The sequence below is a fragment of the Chlorocebus sabaeus genome, chromosome 23 (genome assembly GCF_047675955.1).
Source record: "Chlorocebus sabaeus isolate Y175 chromosome 23, mChlSab1.0.hap1, whole genome shotgun sequence".
NCBI classification, from domain to species: Eukaryota; Metazoa; Chordata; class Mammalia; order Primates; family Cercopithecidae; genus Chlorocebus; species Chlorocebus sabaeus.
In genome coordinates, this window is record NC_132926.1 from 72,826,984 (window position 1) to 72,853,201 (window position 26,218).

At 33.7% G+C, this 26,218-nt stretch overlaps 1 protein-coding gene across 8 annotated transcripts in view; it reads right to left on the reverse strand.

Moving 5' to 3' along the window:
• The window catches only part of FER (FER tyrosine kinase), a 452,292-nt gene that overhangs the window by 79,525 nt on the left and 346,549 nt on the right, over nt 1-26,218 (reverse strand). For all 8 annotated transcript variants that reach the window (XR_005235731.2, XM_037984945.2, XM_008014098.3 and 5 more), the window contains one exon: nt 23,125-23,248. Coding sequence is in view for 7 of the 8 variants with exons in the window: in XM_037984945.2 (XP_037840873.2) it covers nt 23,125-23,248 (124 nt within the window). In the remaining variant the exon portion in view is untranslated. The remainder of the gene's footprint in view (nt 1-23,124; nt 23,249-26,218) is intronic.

Here is a 26,218-nt window from a genome sequence, read left to right on the forward strand (position 1 = left end):
GCAGGGGTTGCAATACTAGTCTCTGATAAAACAGACTTTAAACCATCAAAGATCAAAAGAGACAAAGAAGGCCATTACATAATGGTAAAGGGATCAATTCAACAGGAAGAGCTAACTATCCTAAATATATGTGCACCCAATACAGGAGCACCAAGATTCATAAAGCAAGTCCTTAGAGGCTTACAAAGAGACTTAGACTCCCATACAGTAATAATGGGAGACTTCAACACCCCACTGTCAACATTAGACAGATCAATGAGACAGAAAGTTAACAAGGATATCCAGGAATTGAACTCATCTCTGCACCAAGCAGACCTAATAGACATCTACAGAACTCTCCACCCCAAATCAACAGAATATACATTCTTCTCAGCACCACATCGCACTTATTCCAAAATTGACCACATAATACGAAGTAAAGCACTCCTCAGCAAATGTACAAGAACAGAAATTATAACAAACTGTCTCTCAGACCACAGTGCAATCAAACTAGAACTCAGGACTAAGAAACTCAATCAAAACCGCTCAACTACATGGAAACTGAACAACCTGCTCCTGAATGACTACTGGGTACATAAAGAAATGAAGGCAGAAATAAAGATGTTCTTCGAAACCAATGAGAACAAAGATACAACATACCAGAATCTCTGGGACACATTTAAAGCAGTGTGTAGAGGGAAATTTATAGCACTAAATGCCCACAAGAGAAAGCTGGAAACATCTAAAATTGACACCCTAACATCACAATTAAAAGAACTAGAGAAGCAAGAGCAAACACATTCAAAAGCTAGCAGAAGGCAAGAAATAACTAAGATCAGAGCAGAACTGAAGGAGACAGAGACACAAAAAACCCTCCAAAAAATCAATGAATCCAGGAGTTGGTTTTTTGAAAAGATCAACCAAATTGATAGACCGCTAGCAAGACTAATAAAGAAGAAAAGAGAGAAGAATCAAATAGATAATGATATTTATCTAAAAAATGATAAAGGGGATATCAACACCGATCCCACAGAAATACAAACTACCATCAGAGAATACTATAAACACCTCTACGCAAATAAACTAGAAAATCTAGAAGAAATGGATAATTTCCTGGACACTTACACTCTCCCAAGACTAAACCAGGAAGAAGCTGAATCCCCGAATAGACCAATAGCAGGCTCTGAAATTGAGGCAATAATTAATAGCCAACCAACCAGAAAAGGTCCAGGACCAGATAGATTCACAGCTGAATTCTACCAGAGGTACAAGGAAGAGCTGGTACTATTCCTTCTGAAACTATTCCAATCAATAGAAAAAGAGGGAATCCTCCCTAACTCATTTTATGAGGCCAACATCATCCTGATACCAAAGCCTGGCAGAGACACAACAAAAAAAGAGAATTTTAGACCAATATCCCTGATGAAAATCGATGCAAAAATCTTCAATAAAATACTGGCAAACCAAATCCAACAGCACATCACAAAAAGCTTATCCACCATGATCAAGTGGGCTTCATCCCTGGGATGCAAGGCTGGTTCAACATATGCAAATCAATAAATGTAATCCAGCATGTAAACAGAAACAAAAACAAAAACCACATGATTATCTCAATAGATGCAGAAAAGGCCATTGACAAAATTCAACAGCCCTTCATGCTAAAAACGCTCAATAAACTAGGTATGGATGGAACGTATCTCAAAATAATAAGAGCTATTTATGACAAACCCACAGCCAATATCATACTGAATAGGCAAAAACTGGAAGCATTCCCTCTGAAAACTGGCACAAGACAGGATGCCCTCTCTCACCACTCCTATTCAACATAGCGTTGGAAGTTCTGGCTAGGGCAATCAGGCAAGAGAAAGAAATCAAGGGTATTCAGTTAGGAAAAGAAGAATTCAAATTATCCCTGTTTGCAGATGACATGATTGTATATTTAGAAAACCCCATCATCTCAGACCAAAATCTCCTTAAGCTGATAAGCAACTTCAGCAAAGTCTCAGGATACAAAATTAATGTGCAAAAATCACAAGAATTCTTATACATCATAATAGACAAACAGAGATCCAAATCATGAGTGAACTCCCATTCACAATTGCTTCAAAAAGAATAAAATACCTAGGAATCCAACTTACAAGGGATGTAAAGGACCTCTTCAAGGAGAACTACAAACCACTGCTCAGTGAAATAAAAGAGGACACAAACAAATGGAAGAACATACCATGCTCATGGATAGGAAGAATCAATATCATGAAAATGGCCATACTGCCCAAGGTAATTTATAGATTCAATGCCATCCCCATTAAGCTAACATTGACTTTCTTCACAGAATTGGAAAAAACTGCTTTAAAGTTCATATGGAATCAAAAAAGAGCCTGCATTGCCAAGACAATCCTAAGTCAAAAGAACAAACCTGGAGGCATCACGCTACCTGACTTCAAACTATACTACAAGGCTACAGTAACCAAAACAGCATGGTACTGGTAATAATAAATGGTGCTGGGAAAATTGGCTAGCCATAAGTAGAAAGTTGAAACTGGATCTTTTCCTTACTCCTTATACGAAAATTAATTCAAGATGGATTAGAGAATTAAATGTTAGAACTAATACCATAAAAACCCTAGAAGAAAACCTAGGGAATACCATTCAGGACATAGGCATGGGCGAGGACTTCATGTCTAAACACCAAAAGCAACGGCAACAAAAGCCAAAATTGACAAATGGGATCTAATTAAACTAAAGAGCTTCTGCACAGCAAAAGCAACTACCATCAGAGTGAACAGGCAACCTACAGAATGGGAGAAAATTTTTGCAATCTACTCATCTGACAAAGGGCTAATATCGAGAACCTACAAAGAACTCAAACAAATTTACAAGAAAAAAAAAAAAACCCCATCAAAAAGTGGGCAAGGGATATGAACAGACATTTCTCAAAAGAAGACATGCATACAGCCAACAGATACATGAAAAAATGCTCGTCATCACTGGCAATCAGAGAAATGCAAATCAAAACCACAATGAGATACCATCTCACACCAGTTAGAATGGCAATCATTAAAAAGTCAGGAAACAACAGGTGCTGGAGAGGATGTAGAGAAATAGGAACACTTTTATACTGTTGGTGGGATTGTAAACTAGTTCAACCATTATGGAAAACAGTATGGCGATTCCTCAAGGATCTAGAACTAGATCCACATGTACCCTAGAACTTCAAGTATAATAATAATAATAAAAAAAGTGAAAAGCAAAAAAAAAAAAATCCTCAAAGTAAGAATAAACTAAATTCAACCACACATTAAAAAGAACATTCATCATGACCAAGTGGGATTTAGCCCAGGGTGCAAAGATGGTCCAACAAACATGGAACTCGATCAATGTGACATATCATATCAACAGAATGGAGGACAAAAACCATATTATCATTTCAATTGATGCTGAAAATGCATTTGACAAAATTCAACATTTTCATGATAGAAACATACCTCAACATATTAAAAGTCATATGTGACAGACCCACTGCTAATATAATACTGAATGGGGAAAAACTGAAAACCTTTCCTCTAAGATCTAGAACATGACAAGGATGCCCACTTTCATTAGTGTTAGTCAACATAGTATGGAAGTCCTAGCTACCACAATCAGACAAGAGAAACAAAAAGCATCCAAACTGGAAAAGAAAAAGTCAAATTATCCTTGTGTGAAGATGATATACTCTCATATTTGAAAATACCTAAAGACTTCACCAAAAACTATGAGAACTAACAAAACACATTCAGTAAAGTTATAGGATACAAAATCAACATACTCGAATTAGTAGTATTTCCATATGCAAACAGCAAACAAGTTGAAAAGAAATCAAGAAAGTAGTTTCATTTACAATAGCTACAGATAAAATTAAATAGCTAGGAATCAACTAATCAAATAAGCAAAAGATGTCAAAAGTGAAAACTATAAAGCATTGATGAAAGAAATTGAATACAAAAAAATGAAAAAACATTCCATGTTCATGAATTGAAGGAATCAATATTGTTAAAAAGTCCATACAACCCAAAGCAATCAACAAATTCACTGCAATTCCTATCTAAATACCAATGGCATTCTTCACAGAAACAGAAAAAAGAAACCTAAAATTTAGATGGAACCACAAAAAGACCCAGAATAGTCAATGTTTTCCTCAGCAAAAAGAACAGAATTAGAGGAAACATATTACCTGATTTAAAAATATACTACAGAGATACAGGACCCCAAAGAGCATGGTATTGGCATTGAAAATAGACATATAGACCAATGTAACAAAATAGAAAACACAGAAACAAATCCATACATCTACAGTGAACTTACTTTTGACAAGGAGAGCATACATTAGGAAAAGGGCAGTCTCTTCAATAACTGGTTCTGAGAAAACTGGAGATCCACGTGCAGAAGAATGAAACTAAACTCTAATCTCTTGCCATATACACAAATAAAATCAAAGTAGATTAAAGACTTAAATCTAAGACTTCAGTCTGTGAAACCACTAAAAGAAAACACTGAGGAAACTCCCCAGGACATTGGGCTGATAAAAGATTTCTTTAGTAATACCTCACAAGCACAGGCAACCAAAGCACAAACATGGATAAATGTGATCACATCAAGTTAAAAAGCTTCTATACAGCAAAGGAAATAAAGTGAAGAGAACACAGAAGAAAATACTTTCTAACTATCCTTCTGACAAGGGGTTAATAACCAGAATACAAAAGGAGCTCAGACAACTCTATAGGAAAGAAAAATCTAATGATCCAATTTAAAAATAGGCAAAAGATCTGAACAGGCATTTCTCAAAAGAAGACATAAAAATGGCAAACAGGTATATGAAAAGGTGCTCAATGTCACTGAGCATCACAGAAATGCCAATCAAAGCTAAAATGAGATATTATCTCACCCAAGTTAAAATGACTTTTATCTAAAAGACAGGCAATCACAAATGCTGGTGAAGATGTGGAGAAAAATGAACTCTTGGTACAGTATTTGTAGGAATGTAAATTAATACAACCACTAAGGAGAACAGTTTGTAGGTTCCTTAAAAAAAATAAAAATAAAAATAAAAATAGAGCTAGTATATGATTCAGCAATCCCACCGCTAGGTACATATCCAAAAGAAAGGAAATCAGTCTAATAAAGAGGTATCCACTCTCCTACATTTATTGCAGCACTGTTCACAATAGCCAAGATTTGGAAACAACTTAAGTGTCCATCAACAGAAGAACAGATAAAGAAAATGTAATAGAGAGACAGAGAGAGCTAGACAGACAGACAAACAATAGAGTACTATTTAGCCACAAAAAAGAATAATATCCTGTCATTTGCAACAGCATGAATGGAACTAGAGATCACTATGGTAAGTGAAATACGCCAGGCACAAAAAAAACAAACTTCGCATGTTCTCACTTACTTGTGGGATCTAAAAATTAAAACAATTGAGCTCACAGAGAGAGTAGAAGGATGGCTACCAGAGGCTGGGAAGGGTAGTGAGGTGGGGGTTAGCAGGGGGGAAGCAGCAAGGAAGTGCGGATGGTTAACAGGCACAAAAAAACAGAATAAGATCTAGTATCTGATAGCGCAACAACATGACTATAGTCAATAATTTAATTGTACATTATAAAAAAGAATTATCCAAACGTATAATTGGATAGTTTATAAAACAAAAGAGAAATGTTTGAGTGGTAGATAACCCATTTACTCTGATGTGATTATTATATATGCTTGTATATATTATATATGCTTGTATCAAAATATCTCATGTAACCTATAAATATACATACCTACTATGTACCTACCAAAATTAAAAATTAAAAAAATTTCAATCTGACATAGGCCAGAAAATAATTACTGTGCTTTTAATTTGAAAGTGAATGTGAGTGCAATGATATTAAGAAAATAAGTAAAAATATGTAAAATATATTTTTCATGGGTATAAAATCTATGTCAGCTACACTTGAGTATATTACGATAAATATCTATTCCAGAAGGAGCACATAATTCTTTAATTTTCTATTTTTATTTTAACCAATTAGCTTCTAGATCTGATCCTAAACAATTAAAGTAATAATTATTTGTATAGCTCACCATTTATACATTATTTTTATTTATATTATCACATTATCATTCAGTCAGTAAACATTTGGTATAGTACCTCCTTATGAAAAATCCCTTGCTAAGTGGCTGAGAGGTAGAGCTATCATCAAATTCACTATCCAGGGAAGAGATCAAAATTATACACATCTAATAATTATAAAAATTTAGGCATCTAAATCTTATTTCCAGAAGTTATTTTACGTAAGAATGATATGAATTTATCACAAAATGAGAGAAGTACACAACAATATCCTTATGGTTTATAAGAGATTGGTATTTCCCTGTTTCACATGAAATAGTATAATTATAGGGTATAGAGAATTACTAACACATGAATTATTATTTTGTAGTCACTATTTCTTCTGACCCACAGATTCTTTTACAATGATTTCATCCAATGTAGAGAGAAATAGACTTTAGTAGGCTAAACATTTAATGGGAAAAGTCATTAAATCTTTCTGGTTTGTCATTCTAGAATGTATTCCTGAAGGAAAAAGAACCTTTCTGAATTGTAACGTTATAAGTACAATGGAGTTAACATGCTATATCTGAGAAAGAATACGTAGTGTCAACAAAGTCCCTTAAAATAAAGGTAAAATCTCATATGAAAGATGAAATGGAAAGCTAAAAGCCTGGACAAATTGTCTCATGAAACATTCCCTTCCAAGAGTTCTGACATTTATGATGGAAAATAGCAAAATCATAAACTTAAAAATTATTCTGTTCTTTGGCCTTTTTAAAAAGCATAATCATAAAAATATGTATTTATTATTAATTTCACTTTAGTCCTTACTCTGAACTGCTGATAATTTTCATTCATACAGAAAGTGGAAAAAAACATTATATTTAAAAATGCCATTTGTCTTCAAACTATGTGTTTGTTTTTACTTACAAAGAGTGACATCCTGAAGGCAAAATGCAATGCAAATGTTTTATGTGAATGAAGACAGGATGCATCAGTAACAATTATCTTGAAATATGGTGGCAGCCTATAATCAATGACATCAGCACAAGCAACATGTAAACAGATTAAGGCAAAATAGCAACATTTTAGATGAATCACTTGATGCAGATTTAGTTTAATTCACCAGGTGGGCTTCAGAACTGAAAGAATCATTGATTCCTTAACATTTTAGATGACACACACGTTGTCAAAATTCACTTGCAAACAGAAATGAAGCAATATACTGACACTGCTATTTTGTTTTGTTTTGTTTTGTTTTGGATAATCTGACAGAACATTCTGCATAAAAAGGTTAAAGAGAAAATCTATGAAGCAACAGAAGCAAAGTTTTAAACAAAGGCTATAGATAAATAATTCTTTTATAACTGAAGTCTAGAGTCAGTACTACTACATTGCTTGTCAACATCTATCAGTAAAGAAAACTGGCAAATATCATTCCACAAGTTTCCATCTCCTGGTATAGGTTACACATTTTTGGAAGCCTGATGACCTCTTCAAGACATTGCTACAATTAGACCCAGGTGGCCAAGGGAGCACAGATACTGTAACTCAAAAAAGGCCCCCAGCACACTCCCTTTGCGTTCATGTATCCAATCTGTTGAAAGAAATATTTCCCCAATTCAAGCCACTTTAATTTCTTTGGTATCTCATCATTTCATGTTGTTATATATTCTGATAGAATGTGTATGTCCCACATCTTCTTTTATCTGAAAAACTTCTTGATGGAAGAGACATTTTCATTCATTACAGAATTCTCTGTTAGAACTAACATTACACCTACCATAGAGTAGATCAACAAGGCTTGAGAAAGGAAGGAGGGGTAAGAAGAAAAGGAATGAGTTTACAGTACTATTTGTGTAAGTGATATTTTTATAATTTTGAATTATAAACAGAAAGGCATCTAACTACAAAATTTAAGAATAAAAATAACACAAACCACAAAACAACTGGAAGCTGAAAATTCTGATTTTTCTGAAAGAACAGAGGAATCTCGCCAAACAAACAAACAAAAACTGCACAAAATTTGTCTGGCAGAGTACTAGCAGGAAGCTTACTTATAGAGATGTCTAAAAATAACTTGAACTATTTACATAATTTTAGGTTGAAATAACTTGAGGATAAGATAACCATTATTATAAATGAATATAAAAAATCTCATAGGTATAGAGATAATTAGTTAAGATAAGGTACCACTTACTTTGCTATGCCCATGCAAGTCCTTTTCCACTTAGAACTGCCTAGGCTGGTGAATAGGTATGGCAGTATTATTTGGAAAATACCTGGTTTCCATTTGGATCTGAGAAACCTAGGAGACACCTTCGCCCACCATTGCCAACCTATCAATAAATCAAGTTGATTCTACTTCCTAAATAGTCTTTAATTTTATCTCTCTTTTCTATCACTACTATAGTTTAGGCCTTTCTCATCTTCTGCCTAACAAGTCTCCCTGGTCTTATATGTTTACAAATTTTCATGATAAAAATGTTAAACTCTTCATTAGCAACAAGCATTTAATGACTACTATGTTAGGGTCTGAGGAATTTAAATAAAATACTTACTTTTATAATATCTCCTATGAGGACAGTCAAGAATTAAAATAAATTCATTATTAGCAATAAGTATCTACTGGCTTCTCCATTAAGAACCAACGTGGAGGAGGGAGGGATGGTGGAATGGAGGGAGGAAAGGAGGGAAAGAAGGAAGAAGGCAATCTATACACTCAAATGGCTAACAAAAGTAGTTGGTAAAACAAGACCTTCATTTTAGAAGATAACAGGATATAATACAGACAATAGGGACAGAGAGAATGAGGGGAAGCTGACAAGAGGGGGAGTGGGATTTGAGCAGCCTCAAAGGAAAATTAAAGATAGATATGCTGAGAAGAAGGATGCTTTTAGTTCTCATTTTATAGTATGAGTCTGTAAAACATGATCCAAATCCAGTCTGCTTTTTTTTTTTGGTAAATAAAATTTTACTGGAACAAAGACATGTTTCTTTTACATATTTTCTGTAACTTCTTCCATAACGACAGAGTTGAGTAGTTGTGATAGAAACCATATGACCTAGAAAGCCTAAAATATTCAATACGGTATTTGGCCCTGAAGAAAAAGTTACAGAGCAAGGGTTCACCCATGTTTTTTTCTCATCCATTTATTATCCTCAAAAGTTCCAAGTTAAAACCCTGCATGATTACAGCTAGCTTCATAAGCAATGAGGTCTTGATATTAGCATATATAAAAATGAGAAAAGCAGTACCATTGACTTTAATATCTTTATTAAATATTATTTTAATAAAGTTTACTTCTTTCTACTGAAACATCTGCAGGGTTTCACAATTCAAAAGTGATAAATGAAAAAATAAATAATTGATAGCTACTGGGAAATAAATTACTCATATTATAGTCCTGAGTATGCTACAATCATCATTTGCATATACAGTAGTTACAAAAGACATGGCTTATTAAATGAAATTAATCAAGTCCTTTTACATTCGAGTGAGGGATTAGTGCAGTGAGGGGGAAGTAAGCATCCATCACTTCCAATATACAGTTCACTGAGTGGACACACAGACTTTCAATTCTAAGAATGCCACTTTAGCACCAATCATCATTATCACATTTACTTAGAAAGCATAAGGGCAATAGCTTAGAAAAGTCATTCTTATGGCCCTGATTACATATTTTTGTATTTTTTAAAACTTGTTTCATCTGTTGTCTATTTCCCATGGCTTTTCTCTTGCATATTAAATGATTTAACATTAGATAATGTTTTCAGTATAAGCAATTTGGAGCAAATTAGGGAAATTTAGTTTTTCCACTAAATATCATTATCAATGAGTAAGCATTTATAAAGGTAAAACATACTTTGTGCTGCAAAAAGTTAAGATTTCTTAACACTTAACCTAACTTTAATTCTTTTGTGCATGAGTTACTCAGCTGTACTATGCGCCAGGCATTGTGCTAGGCAAGGGGGACAGTACCTCAACATGAATATAGTTCCACCCTTCAAGAGGTTCCTGGCTTGTGCTGTGCATGCATGTACACATAAAGCAACAATAGTTAAAGAACTTCAGAAGAACTCAGTTGCTTGAAGAGTTTCCTATGAAAAATGTAAGTACATTTGTTGCCCCAAGAAGTGGAAAGAGAATGCCTTTCCACAGATACTGCTTAAAAGTAGTGGTTCTCAGACATTTTCATCTGGTAATATAAAACAATTCCTGAAATATCCTGTTTCCTTTGCTTCTTACTGTTTAAAATATTAGAAAAAGAAATGTATTTGAGTAGGTATATATAGTCCACACCTTTTCTGTATCTTTTCCTGCTGTTTAATTTAGGACTCCTGATGTCCTCAAGTCATAGATACGTAAGCAGAGGTTCCCAGGGTAGATCAAGATCAGGCAGGAAAAACCCAGTTTTCACTCAGCAAAGACTTAACAAGCCCTCCTCATATTATTAACCTGTTACTATTAACTGAGCAATTGTGGAAGATGAACTTTGTATTATTCTGACACCATCAGGCTGATTCTAGTTTCAGCAGTGATGGAAGCCAATTCTTACCTTTTCTCAAAACCTAGAGGATTGTAGACCATGGCCACATTTTCTTGCATTGGAAAAGACAGCTGGACAGGTAGATGGATTAGGAAAGACAGATGATTCAAGAGGGCATGGATATCTATGAAAATGTCAAAGGTTTCATACTACTAAGAAGAGGCTGTATATTTGAAATATTAGATCAGAAAACTGTCTGTCTACTCTTTTTCAGTAGGATGGAGACTAACAGCATCACGAATAGGAAGTTAGAAGATGCACTGCTGGAAACTGCAGTGACCCTTCTGCATTAAACATTTATTTTTGAGCAGTTTTCAAATGTTTCATAATATGGGTTCAACTAAACTCTAAAACAGTGATTTAATAAAGATAAAGGGAAAAAAGCTAATTCCCCTCTCTCCTCATAAAGACAAGAAAACTAAGGCCCAAACACACCAGCTAAAACTTTCTTAATGTTGCAGTGTTTTTCTTCCAAGTAAATAAAATGTTAAAGATGGAAATATGAAAAAGAAAGAGAGAGTGAGCTAGAGAGCTGCAGCCAAAACCTCTGGGCATCGTGATCTCTCTCAGAACCTGCTTTGAAGCAGAGGTCTACAGCAGGGAAGGTCCACTGAGATGACCAGCACTGGATGTCAATAGTAAGTTTTACCTCAGCTACATTACAGTAGACACAGGGTTCCTTTGCAGTGGATACACAGAGAGGCTACATTCTTAATTAGAATAACGATCACCATCTGCATTTATCCCATTAAAACCTTTTTTAAATTGCACCTTCTTCAACCCATTTATTTCTTCATCTGTCTTTGTTTTCTTTTCGTTTTCTAATATACCTTGATGTCTAACTCCCTCTTCATCTACAACTGGATAGTAATTTAATACTACTATAATTTGAACACCATTTAGTTTTCTCAAAGGCTTATCTATGTCTTATTTTAATTTAACCTTAAAACAAACAAACAAACAAACAGTGACTATGAGGTAGGTTACCATTATAACCCTGTTTTAACAGGTGACAGTTGGAAAAAACCTTTGGATATTAATTCATATACTTTTTCACAAGACAATTATTTTTGTTCTTAAATTTGTTTTTATCATAGAAAAAGCAGGAAAACATCTCTATTTTAAGTGAACCAATGTTCATGCCTTGAGATGTAAAAAAAAAAAAGTGAGAGACAATTTTGTAGTTGCCTTTGTTAAATTCTGGTCACTGGAGAATAGTAGTATCAAGCTGTATTCCCTGTTCACATATTTTACTGTTATATTATTTCAAATGTTACTAGAAGTTCTGTTAATCAGATAACAAGACTCTAAAGAAGAAAAAATCAGTTACTCTCCTGGTTTTCTTCTCTAAGAAAAATTTCCAAAAGAAATAGTCTTCTTTTTATGAACGGTATTTTTACACATTTCTTTTTCCTACTGGTAGTTTATTCGAACAGAACTAGATAAATTTCTGACAATGAAAATATATTTTTCACTTACATTTTCCAGTTGCTGCTATAATTTGTGGAACTATAAAATTAGCAATGCTGATATAATTTAGAATTTTAAAGGAAACACATAACCATCAGAGTGGTTACTAAAGTAAGCAAATAAATTAATTAAACATTATTCCAGAGTTACTTTTCTGTCAAACTGGATTAATGGTAGTAGAAATAACAAATATTGGGTGTTACTATAATCAATTTTAAAATTTCTTCCTTTTAAAAATCCATAGGCAAAATTGTGAATTTTCAAATATATATGTAGAGTTCAGAAAACCAGATGTATTCTTCCATGTTCTTTTCTTAGCCTGAAATATTTCTTTCATTGATTTACTAATTCATTAAAAGCTTCACTGATTCACTCATCTATTCTTCTTTCATCACTTTCACATTGCTATGTGTAGGTCAGTTTGCCTGAGTTCTAGGTCTAAATACTCACCTGTCTACTCAATAGCTTCATAAATATTTTCTAGGTACTTCAGAATCAACATTTCCCAAATTAAATTTTAAACTCATAATTTTCATTCACAGTGCCCCTCCACTCCCTCCAAGGGGGGGGGAAAATCCTGCTCCAGTGTTTCCTTGGGGAATCCTCAGGGATTCCTCAGTGAATCCCTATTATCCAGGTGCACAAACCAGATACCTGGAAAATGTTTTGATAAAAACATCTCTGAAAATTTCTCTTCCCTGTATCTACTCTTCCATCAGTCTGGTCTCCATACTATAGCCAGAGTGATCTGCATGGAACATGAATCTGATCTCTTCCACTTAAAACCCTACAGTGGCTTCTCACTGCAACCAGAGCAGAGATGAGCCTCCGACACCTGTTCTATTCTCACAGGGTTTGGTCTCTGCCACCTCCCTGGTTGCAATTCAAGTCAGTATTTAACCCAGTCAGTATGATTTCCTTTCATGGTCTTGAAATTCTCTCTTCTACCTCCATGCCTCTTTCTCTCCTAAGTGATTATCTCTTCTCTTCCACTGTCCTGTAGTTACTTCTTAACTTTCAATTCAAATGTCACCTCTTCAGGGATGCCTTCTGTGGCCTCATGATGGTGTCAATCTCACTTTTAAATGCTCTCTGGGATGAATACCTGTTAACATGTATCACACATACTAGACTTTTCAGCACCAGAGGACACAGACTCCATCTTAAATGCCCAGTATTTTGTCCCTGGCACCTGTCATGTGCCTGATACATATAGGCAGTGTGCTTTAAGTACATTTTTAATGACTTTGATTGAACTAACATTTATGAGGCACCAGCATGTGGCTGCTTTTCAAAATTCAGATGCTTACAAAGTAAGTAAAGTATTTGTTAATAATTAAATGGGGTGGGGAGAATAACATATTAAGTTCTGCTAAAAGACTAATTAGAAAATCCCTTGGGAATTAAGTTTATTTTGAAGGAAGTTGATCATATAAAAGAAATTCAATAAAGTATTCCAATATTTGTTGGTGGCTCTTACAACAGACTGATGTATGCTACTTTTTTCTTCCTAATATAAATGTTTTTCAGAAATCCCATCATTGTGTCTTATTAACTTCCTTCTCCCAATGCACTGTTTATGAAGTTATCAAAATATCTTTATATCTGTATCTTCTCTCATTTTCCTTGAGAGTAGGGAGCACGTCTAAACAAGGCCTTTTGCAAAGAAGGCATTCAAAACATGGGTCTTGACAGATTTAATCTGTGAGACACAAAGAGGCTTTACAAATTATAAATAAAATGAGAAATTTCACCAGGTGAGATATATCATAAAAGCAAAAATACAGAAATTAACAAATAACACTTGTTTCTATTAGGATAGGTACTTACGTTTGATATGAAAATCAAACTTTGATACGAAAAATACTTTCCTTTCCTTCACATAATAAATGTTTGAGAAAAAGTAAGTCTTAATTTATAATATGGCACCATGTAATTTTTTTAAAAAGGTAAATACCTAAATGGCATGCCAAATATGTTTTCATCTGGTTATAAAGAGGTTTATAGATTACTTGTATATCATCTCATATGGTTATGTCCTGCCTGGGGTTTTTAAAGATCTTAAGTAATGAATACAATTATTTTAATGTTATTCCTTCATTAATTTATATAGGCAAATAGAAGACTAATTTTAAAGAGACAAATGGGAATTTTATGATCAAAGGGAGAAATATTACTCAATGGGAATTAAAATTACTTGTTGCATGCTTTCTATCTTAAATGTACAGAAGCAAGTACCCTGGCACTGCTCTAGCCATGGCATTCACTTTCTTACAAGTTTACATAATGAATGGGCTGAGGGCAGAAAAGAGAGAAAGGGGCTAAACGAAATATGTGCTTCCTGAGCACTCTAATAAATAATAACACATCTGTTGTTTACTGTCAATTATTTCAAAGAACACATTAAAAATTAATACTTTCTGTCATGTTATAAACTACTGCTGCTTTCTTAAGCCCTGACCATTGTCTGAGCTAGGGCAGAATCAATATAATAAATAAGTACTGTTAGATGAAAAATGAATTGAAATAGGATACTATTCAGCTTCTCTGACCCTTGGAGAATGACAGTATTCTGAAAAGAGCACTGACGCTGTCACATTATAAGCTTGGATGATCATATTCAAACAATTCAAAAAATGCCCAAAGTATTCCAAAGCCTTCACACTAACTTGTGACAGAAAAAGAACTTTGCACTGTATGCATAACGCATATGGGTTTGTATGAGATACAATTATTTCTGTTTCCATTTGTGCATTATAAAGAAATCAACTGGTAAGAATTAAAAATGGAAAATTAACATTCATGGATGAAATAACTTATAACTACTGTTCTATAAAGTCCTTAGTCATCTAACAGCAATCAATCAATACTTCAGAATTATTTGATTTATTCATAGATTTATCGATTCATTATGTTGATGTTTATTAAACCACTACTATATGAAAACTGCCCACTGGAAAACGTTCACAGAAAATTTGCACTACTTCTTTCCCCACAAAAAGCAAATCAAACTGTGTAATAAAAGAAGTTCAGCATTAAAAGGTTAAGAGCACATAAGCATATTATAAAACATGTTTTTGTTCTATAATAAAAATATCTGTCCATAAGAAGTAAAAATAAGGCACACCAGACTACAAACAGTAACCAAAGTTATTTTATACAAGAATTTCTTATGGTATTGCTATGTTTCTCCATCCTAATCTCATGTTGAATTACATGATTCCCAATGTTGTGGGCATGGGAGGGGGACCTGGTGGGAGGTGATTGGATCATGGGGGTGGTTTTCCCCAGGCTGTTCTTGTGATAGTGAGTTCTCAAGAGATTTGATGGTTTAAAAGTATGTCTGTCTCTGTCTCTGTCTCTCCCTCTCCCTCTAAGTTGTAGTCCCCCTGAGATGCTGTGGGGAGTGGAGAGCCTTCAGATACTCCTTTGCTACTTTAGTAGCCTTGCTTTCTCTAACTTGAATCCGTATAATCATGCTGATTTTAAATCCTGATATAAAATCATCCTGATTTTATACTGGAAGAAATGAAGCACAGTAAGTAACTTCATTCACTCATTCAACAAATTTTTGTTGAGCACTGACTAGAAGCTCTGTATTGAGGACTAAGTAATGGACAAAATAAAGTCAATGTCCTCATGGAACTTACAGTCTAGTTGGAGGAGAAAAGCAATAAAAAGGAAACCAGTTATTTTATATATGTATCTATATAAATATAAGCATATGCATATACACACAAATATATATGTACATACATATGTATGTTTATATAAATAAAATAAACATCAGGTGATAATAAGGACTATCACAAAAAATAAAACAGGTTAAGGGTTACAGGGAATTCCCCGGTGGGGAGGAGAGGACATCTAAAATCACACAGCTAAATTGTTGAAAACCTAGGATTCATGCACAGAGCATTCCAGTTTCAAATCAGTGGTCTTAGCCACTATGCTGAAGCTGCTAACTGCTCTGCAAATGCTTATACTTAATGGATATCAGGGTTGGCAATGTGGATGGAAACAGTCCAGACTGGCACAGAACACTTTAAAAGAGAAGCCTGGGACTGAAAAGGATTTCTTGTTGTGCTTTTGTATCTAATAAAATGATGAACATATTTTAAAACAATAATTGTGCTAAGAACCCAGTAATTTTTAAAATTGAGTGTCAATGTCCAGCAAATGGTACAGGCTAGAGTTCTCTAGTTCTGCATGTTGACTGCTCCAATCCTGCGTTGGAGGCCAGGGAGTAGGAGACAATTTGCAAGCTAGAAGGTCAAACTTGTTTCTGTGACATCTATGTTCTGATGAATTCCCCAGAATTTGATTAAGACTAACTAGAAAAAGTGAGTTACTTTATCATAATCAGGTTTGACTTGAGAACATGAATTCTCAAATTAATGGTTAAACCAACGGTCTTGTACTGAGATTGATCTCCTGCCTGTTGGATGGACTTGGTATGAGCTACGATTTAAGGAGACTGAATGTTATAGCAGTCCCTATAACATGAAATGTGAGGGAGTGAATCATCCCAGGAAAATACAGAGATAGGAAGTATTAAAAAGTCTCTTCTCCCTACAACAAGGCTTTCTCTAAATCAGTATTTATTAGTTTTAAGTTTTGCTTCATAAGAGAGCTATCCATATGGCTGACCATCTTCACAAAAGGGAAGAAAATGATAAATATATCTAATACATAGTTTAATTCTTTTGCTTTACTTCACAGGTTTTGTCATCAGCTCAGAATAGGCCTGAATCTTCCTCTTACTAGCTGTGTGACATTAGAAGTGTTACTTACCCTTTTGTGGCTCAATCTATTCTATTATAAAATGTAGATTAAATAGTACCAATCTCATGGAAATATAAGGATTAAATGAGAATATGAATATACTTGACAAACAGTGAGCACTCCATGAGTGCATGAGAGCCATCTTTTGAAGGCTTTTAGTACATGCCCCGTCATCTGAGAACTATCCCCTTGCGCATAAGAGACTGTCTCCTCTAGCTCTAGGTAACAGTGACCCTGCAAACTCTTTCCTCCAAAATTGGTTTCAGAGCTAAAAATAAAAATACAGCTTAATATATTCAAAACTGTAAATCAAATATTAGAATAAGAAAATTAGTCATAAATGCTTAGTCAACTAACTGAGATTATCACATCTCTATTTTAATCCTGTGTGTTTAATTAACAGATAAAGCATAAGGGGGCATTCTAAACAACAGTATATAAAAATGAAAAAAAATTTCAAGCTTTTATTAGAGAAGCAATAACAAAATGCTCCTGCATTTCAGCAACTGTTCATTAAATGATAAAAACATCTCAGTTTGTCTTTCTAAAATTGTATTTCACAGCCTTCAGAACCCTCTTCTGTTTTTGCTCATGATCATTACAGAGTGCAGATGTTGAATATAAGCTTAGCCATTACACCAAATACCATCTGGCCTTCTGCCTTGACTTTCCTAGGTAATCGGAAGATACCTCTGTTGTGCAAGACAGCAGAGCAGATTCAGTGTGTGGGCTTAGAACCAGAGTGCTGAGATTCACATCCTGAATCTACCAATTGTTTTTAATATGATCTTGGACATGATACTCAAACTCCCTAACTGTGAGTTTCCTCATGTGTAAAACGGGCTTAAACAATACTACTGCTATTGTTTTGAAGATTCATTCATTTAGCTTCCATTGCTAGGCACTGTTCCAGGCTTTTGGAATCCAATAGTGAACAATATGAATAAAAATCACTGATCTCAGGAAGCTGACATTCTCAGACATTGCACCTAAAGCCCTTAGAACAGTGTCTAGTACTCAGTGAGCCCTTAATAAATGCCAGCTGTTAGGGTTACTAATACTTGAATGAGACAGAGCAAAAAACTGGAATGACAGGAAATGTGTCAGAATGCAGTCAGCACATTTAAGACCAAGCAGTGGCCCGGTCACTAATTGTTTAGGTGACCTTCCTTTAATCTCTCTGGGCCTCCGTTACTTAAAGTGGTCTTACAGTGCCTTCAATTGAGTATATGGTAGATCACGAGTGACAGAAATGATGAAGGGTTCAAAAACGTCACAGAAAACATTTTATTTTTATATTTATCTGTCTTTATTTTACCATTTAAATGATACGAAGGTGTACCAAAGACAAACTACTTTTTCAGTATATTCACAGTTTAGGAAAAGCTCAGACACTAGGTAATCATTTACAGTTTAAAAATAGAGAAAAAAAAAACCCTCAAAGATCATCGGGAAAAATGTAAATGGTCAGCAGCATACCAAATCTTTTACTTAATAAAATATGAAGTCTCAAAAACACACACACACACACACACACACATAAATAAAAGCTGGAAGCAGCATCTTACATTTAACTTAAAAAGTACACATAAGTAATCCTTATTAGAAATCACTGGACAAGGCAATCTCTTCTAGAACATATAAATGAAATATAATATTATTCCCTTTCTGGCAATCTTAGCCTTCCTAAATTAGTTTTCCCAATGAAGCTTAAAAATAATATTGGTCTCATATACATTTTCAGGAGATTATACATTTTTTAGGGTTTTGTAAATTTTGTTCAAATTAGTTTTCTTTTTCCAGTTAAAATTCATACTCTTTCAACAAGATGTCCACAATTAAGTCACGCTCTCTCTTACAAAGCATTGTAACTTTGCTTTCAATTTTTCTTCAGCTGGAATGTTCTTTCTCCTTCTATTCAGTGACACACCTATCCACCAAGTCTCACACTCAGAGTATTCTCTGCAAAGTTTCCCTGATTATTCCCATCATAGTTCCCATACTGACAGGTCATATTAGATTCTCTTGATATTACTCCCAAAGAATTCTGTAGATTTTATCACAAAATTGACTATCTCTTCGCATTATTGTTAACTTTTGTTATATCCATCTGAGGGCAGTGACTATAATCTTCATTTTGGTAACCCCTGGCACAGAGTAGGCAACTGCCCACATTTGTGAAACATTGGAAAATCAATGTTTTCAATGGATAAGCAAAACTCTGACTGACTAATAAAATAAATGTGGTCGAATATACTCTAATTTGTAAAGTTGTTAGCTTATTCCATGATGAAAAAAAATCACTGTGTTAGAAGAACCAAACATGAAGAGAATCAGTATAGAGTTGAAAATTAGAAAAAGAAATATTTTACTTAACCCCTCCAAAATATATCTTTTTTGATACTGACAATGACATATGAAATTAAGAAATGTTCCCCAAACTCCCCATTGATTATGGTCTTTCACTCAAGTATATGGCAATATAAAGTGTATCCTCCTTTTACTTTCTGTAGCTATCAAAGAACAATGGCACAAAGGCAACTTTTAGAAATAAACCCGAATAAAAACAAATCTGCCAGTAGGATTCATCAAGAATAAAACCATAAATGAATGCCATTACCATTTATATCAAGTATGTCCATCCTGAATCCCCTTAACTTCAAAATCAGAATATTCTTTATAGATGACATCTAACGATCTAGTAACATACTTTTGTAAGTAAACATACACAGACCACAAAGTTTATCAGTGTATTTCAAACAGTCAATAAAGTATAAGTAGGAAAGAAAATTTCACACTGGCCTATAGAATAGTTTTAAATAAAATGCCATTGATTAAAACTAAACCAAAATTCCAACTATACAGCAATCCTCAAGCTGTAAACAGAAACAGTTTCCACTAGAAACCTGTAGCAAGACAACTCTTCTGGAAGTTAAATGGAAATTACAACAAGAACATTTCCAAATGCAGGTCATTTCTTAATGCGGTAACCTCTTTCCATTTTATAGCTGTTGTAATTGTTTTCCTATAATGAAACACTGCTCTGCTCTTCTCATATCAAAACAATAAAACAAAGCTAAAGAATGTGTGTCCTTCAAAAGTTAAAAACACTATTTTGGGAAGAGACAATTGGAAATATTTTCAAGTGTGTACTGAGTTCCAGTGATCTCCAGTCAGTGAACAGGATAAAATTTGTAAATTCATATAAAATTTAAAGCAGGTTTAAAATTTTTGCTTGGATTTGTTGGACACAGGCTTTGTAATTCATAGACATGCACTTATTTTTGTTATGTTTTGGCATATCAAAAATGGGACTTAGAACTTTTGCTCATTACCTGAAAAACTAAAGGGAACTTTCAATCATGTTTTACATTATTTTAGTTCATTTTTGAAATACCTCGTTAGAAATTTTTTCGGTGAGGAAAAACCTTTTCACTGTATTAAATCCTATATTTTTTCTGTCATATTTCTTAGGAGCAAAAACACATAATCTATGTTTTAACTTTACACCAAGTAAAATTATATTGCAACTACTACTATTTCCAAAGAAAAAGCTGCATAGGCTGGCACATAGGAACAGGGATCTACAGCACAATTCACTATTATAAAAAAATCAACACAAAGAATAATTTATTTTCTCAATACAATACTATGAATTGGTGAGGTATTAAAATGAAAAAAAAAATTTATCCAAAAGAGCATTTAATGAGTCTGAAGAGGAACAAAGGACCACTAGTTGGGAGATATCATAAAATTCATCTAGCACTCATGATTAACAAAGGAAATAAGAAAGCAGATAGTTTAGACGAATTCAATGAAAGTGATTAAAGAAAAATATTATATCGTTGCTATATTATGGCTAGTAAGGAAAAGTCATAACAAACATTTTTAAATGCCAGAAAAGTATTTATGAGAATAAAGACAAAAAGAAGATATTCTATGCCAAGGATGACAAATTGGGGTGTGTGTGTTAATACTAGTGTGCACCCTGGCAGATGTGACTAATTGATCACTGGACTCTTTACGGCTGTTCCTGGAATTCTTCTCAACGTATACAGGGAGAGCCCCTAGCATTTACTAAAAGTTGGCGCTAGTGCTGAAGCCTATTTGTCAAACCCGCTCTCACTAACATTGTTCAAGATGTTCAACTGGGAAACCTTCCCAGTAGGCAAATGGCATAGGTCTATGCACAACCTGCTAGGATATGTGGTCAAGAAAGGGTTGACTTTCAAAAATTTGTGAAGACATGAAAATTCTTAAAAAGTAAAGTGGGAAAAATAACATTACAGCAGATAATATTATGATTTAGAGAGGGAAATGAATTCAAAAAAGCTAACTGCCATCTACAATGTAGAATAGTTTCAATTCTCATGACATAGACATTTACACAGTGATCCATTTTTGAAGAAAATAATCACTATAAAAAGTAGCAAGAGATTGAAACAATGGTCCTCTCAAATGCAATGTCCCAGAAATTAAAGAATAGTTGTGGTAACTGACAAATTAAAAAAAGTTTCAGGCCGGGCACGGTGGCTCATGCCTGTAATCCCAGCACTTTGGGAGGCCGAGGTGGGCGGATCACGAGGTCAAGAGATCGAGACCACCCTGGCTAACACGGTGAAACCCCATCTCTACTAAAAATACAAAAACTTAGCTGGGCGTGGTGGTGGGTGCCTGTAGTCCCAGCTACTCGGGAGGCTGAGGCAGGAGAATGGCGTGAACCCGGGAGGCGGAGGTTGCAGTGAGCCGAGATCGCGCCACTGCACTCTAGCCTGGGCAACAGAGTGAGACTCTGCCTCAAAAAAAAAAGTTTCAATAATGTGCATTTATTACAGTTTAAAGCCACAGGCAGTCTAATAGTATGAAATAAATCAGAGACAAAAGGAGTAATTACCAAAGAGAATTTGAAACACCTCAATACCTCAGCAATAAAAATTACACATTTTCTCCAAATGAAGAGCAAAACCTTAATGGTTACTTTTAACGCAGTGTTGACCACTAATGAAATTAATGATAGTACAATTTTTATCCAGACTCAAAAGCTTTTTAAGTCAATTCTTATCATGTGATTCAATCTATAGTCATAGAAAGTAAAACAGAAATACAATGATAATGTCTTATGTTTAGTTAATTTCCAAAAAAATATATCTCCATAGAAATTAATTTTAAAATATATGCAATTGTTGAACTATATTTAAAATACAGGTCATAATTATAGTTTCAGAAGAAAGCTGAACACTAAGTAAAATTTGGGTGGGGGTGGGGAAATTTAAGTCAAAAATATCTATTGAGATCACATAAATGTATAGTTAAGACGATAGTAACTTTGCTTTCCTTTAATTATACATTATACAACCTCACTAGAGTGTTAAAGCAAAGCCTAGACAATGATACCCCTCAGAGAAAAGCATACTTTGGTAACAAAACCAGTTACATAAAGTGTATAACAGCTCAATCTAGCAATGAACCCTGCTCCACATTAAACAGTATTATGCACAGTTTCTGGTGCATAAAAACTGCATCAGTTCTCCACTTCATTGTGCTTATTTATACTTAGCCATATTTAGGATCTGACATGAATTCTGCAACAGATCCTAAGTTGTACTGACACTTAGCACTAAAAAACACTTCCTGCTACAAGCAACTAAAACCACAGTGTATAAAGCATTCAGACCAGGTCACTACCTATAATCAGAACAAGTTTCGTAAAATCTCCTTTGAAATAACTAGTATTTATTTTCTCAATACAATGCCACGAATTAGTAGGTACTAAAATGAAAAAAAAAATTAATTTGTCCAAAAGAGCATTAAATGAGTCTGAAATCTTTTACTCTTGACCAAATTCACTGTCATGAATTGCTGTTTTACTATTATGCTTTACCATGACTTCATATGTAATTTCTTTGGAAAATGAGAATAGACAACACATGAAACAATCTTACCTGATTACAAGGCTGTAGTTTCTTATATTACTAAATTGTAGTACGTTCCATGTGACTGTTGTTCATGATTATAATAAAACCAATTCTAACTAGAAGGCAAATCACTATCTACTTAGGTACTCACTTTAAGTAAGAGGAAAAATGAGTGTTTGTATAAACTATATAAACAACAAGCAGAGGACACATTCACACAAAATACAGAAACAACAAAAGCCGTGAGTTTCATGAAAGAAAATGAGTTCTGTATTGTAGCAAATACATCAGCTTTCCAGCATTCTATTAATAAAACCAAAAATTGCTTTAAAAATGTTCTCCTTACCTGTGTATACAGTTTTTACTCTCGAGATACAACATACCAGCAGCAGCGTCTAATGAAAATTTCACTAACTGTTTGAGTTTTAGTTCATCCTTCTTCCTTCTCAGAAAGGTGAGGAAATCACCTCCTAGAGGAATTGACAGATGAACAATGAGACAAAGTTATGATGAAAGTAACATTTATCATCTATTTGGATCTATTAGAAATATTTGATAGAGCAAAATGCATTACACATTTGGCCATGCTTTTTGCCCAATTTGTTCGAGGTGAGGATAACAGAAAACATGAAAGAGACATCATATTAGAAAACAGACACCATAATCTCTTCTAGATACAGTTTAAGTACTTTAAGTGTTTCATACTGTACATTATCCAGGTCGTAATAACACTCAAAAATCATACTTTTTCCTTTATTACTATTTTTACCAATTTGCTTCATTAATATCTGTGGAATTTGATTTTCTCTAATGCCACATGAAAACTATATTATTATGAGTCAAATATGAGTATGTAAAAAGTAAATTGTATTAGATTAGCTATTAGATTCAGCGATTGCTTAAAAAATTAGACTATTAACACCAACATAACTGATAGCAATGTCCAGAGAGAAAAAGAAAAATGCTATGATTTTGGCCTGATTTACTCACTGACCCAGATTGCATTTTTATGCATCAAATAAATTCCAGTGAAGTCTTAGAAAAACTTCTTAAACCTTTATGGTCCAAGACATACATAACATGAGCCAAGTAGTAATTTGAAGTTTACTAGTAGCTACATTTTTTTAAAGTTTTTTTTAAATGTGAAAATTATTTTAATAATATAGTTTTCTTGAATCTAATATATCCAAAACATATATGAAAATTATAGTTGAGATATTTTACATTTTAAAATCACAATCTTTGAAATATGATATTTACATTTATGGTACATCTCAATTTAGATGTAAATTTCATCTGAAATATTTGATCTATATTTAGATTTCATTAAATTTACAGCTGAAAAGTAGATTCACATACCCAAGATGTTCCAAACATGCTTAAAATTTTCCAATAACTGAATATCAGTATTTTAATTTAAATCAATTAAAATGAAATGAAATTTAAAATTCAGTTTTTTAGAAGCACTAGCCACATTTTAAGCACTCAAGAGCCTCATATGGTCAGTGACTACCATACTGAATAATGCAACCATAAAACTTTGCATTCATTTTTAATATAACATTAAAAGCTTAGGCTTATTTTTCTTTTTAGTTACTTTATAGTTTGTTGCACTACTAAAAAAGAGTTAAAGTATATTAAAATACATGTTCTCCAAAAACAATCTTTCCCACTTTCTCTATTAGGCCCCCAGATACTAAGCCAGAATTGTAAAAGAGGGATTAGCATTTTATTTGTCATTTCTAGACTATTTTGTTCTTTTACTTTCTTCATCAGGGATCTATGCTTTCTTAACTAGAAAAGCTATAGAGGTGAAGACTTAATGGCTTTTTCCTTAATGAGAATACCTAGAAAATAAATATCTGCCTAACTCTCCTTTAAATATTCTCTTCTTTTCTAACCTTTTCTCTTATTCACAGTTTAAGTATTATACAAATTTAGGTGAGCCATTAACAAAATCAAATAAGCTACGCTTTAAACATAAACTTAATGGTGTCAATTTTTTTCTGTTATTTTTAAGTGAATACCAAATATATTAAATTACCAGGATGATGATTGAAATAGTTTCTATCAAGCTTTACTTAAAAATCAGAACAAAACCTGATTTCAATAGTGAAAAGTAAAATTCCACTAATTTATCAACTTTAATAGATACTAAAATGCTTGTTAAAATAGACTTGAAATTAATATTTAGTTCAAGCTATTACTTGAACCAATATTCACATATTAATTATTTTGTTAGATATATGTACCTGTTTTAGAAAACGTGTACCTTCTGGTTTTGAAACCACATAGTATTCTGTCTGAGCTACAGAATAACTTTTAAATGAAATAATCTTCTCTGCAATTTAATTTAAAAGCAGCATATGACATACATAACTCCAGTGCTGTTCTGTAGAATCCTGATACTTTTTTTCCAGTTATCACTTTATCATCTGCCTCTTAAAAATTTACTTCTTGATATAATACTCTTTGTACTCCCAACCCGCATTTGTTATTCAACAAATTATTTAACAAACTATTATTCAACAAATTACCAAATATTGTTTAATGCATAATATATTAATAAACAAAGACAAACACTACACTTAAATAGCGTTAAATAATGAATGAAAAGTGATGTCTAGCAAATAAAAGTACTAGGAAGGTAGAGCGATATACAACTCTTTCCAAATACTATAACACAGTCAAAAATACAGAAGGGGTTTCTGATTGTTCTGTAGTTAATCCAACAATATTTCTGCCTTAGAACAATTTCCTGCTTAAAGTCATTAAATCTAGGAAAGGAAATTTTCAATTTATTTCCAATTTATAGTTATTTAAGCCACAGGCATAGTAATACTAAGGGAAGAAACACAGTTCCACCATTCCACAAGCCTAGTCAGCTTCTTGCAGAAAACTAGAGGGAAGCAAGGACCTCAATAAAAATTAAATAATTATGAATCATTATTGAAAGCCAAAGCCTTCTGCATGTACAAGTATTAAGATTCCTGAAGCAAGAAATAAACTCCCCAGGAGGCAGAATATGGGACTAAAGTTAGGATACCCAGAAAATAACTCAGACGGGGCCAGAGATATTCCCTTAACCACAATACTCGATTATTACCATTAAGTGATAAACTGAAGGCTGATATCAGATGATATAGTCCTTAGTGTTCACTGTGAAGTTATTTTAGAAGGCAGAGCCTGTCCCTTTCAACTTGTTCTTTTGTCATTTTCATTAAGTGCCAATATAAAAACCTCTCTTAGAATTTGTGATATATGCAATATTCATACATGCAGCACACACATGTATATATGCATATGGATACATATAGCATATGGTATCCTACCTGACCACTGCAATAAGGATCTTGGTTCTCAAAGTGGGCAAAAAAAGATAACTCACGCCCCTTTTGTAATTCTGCTTATCAAGACTTTAATGTGGGTGTGCTGCACAT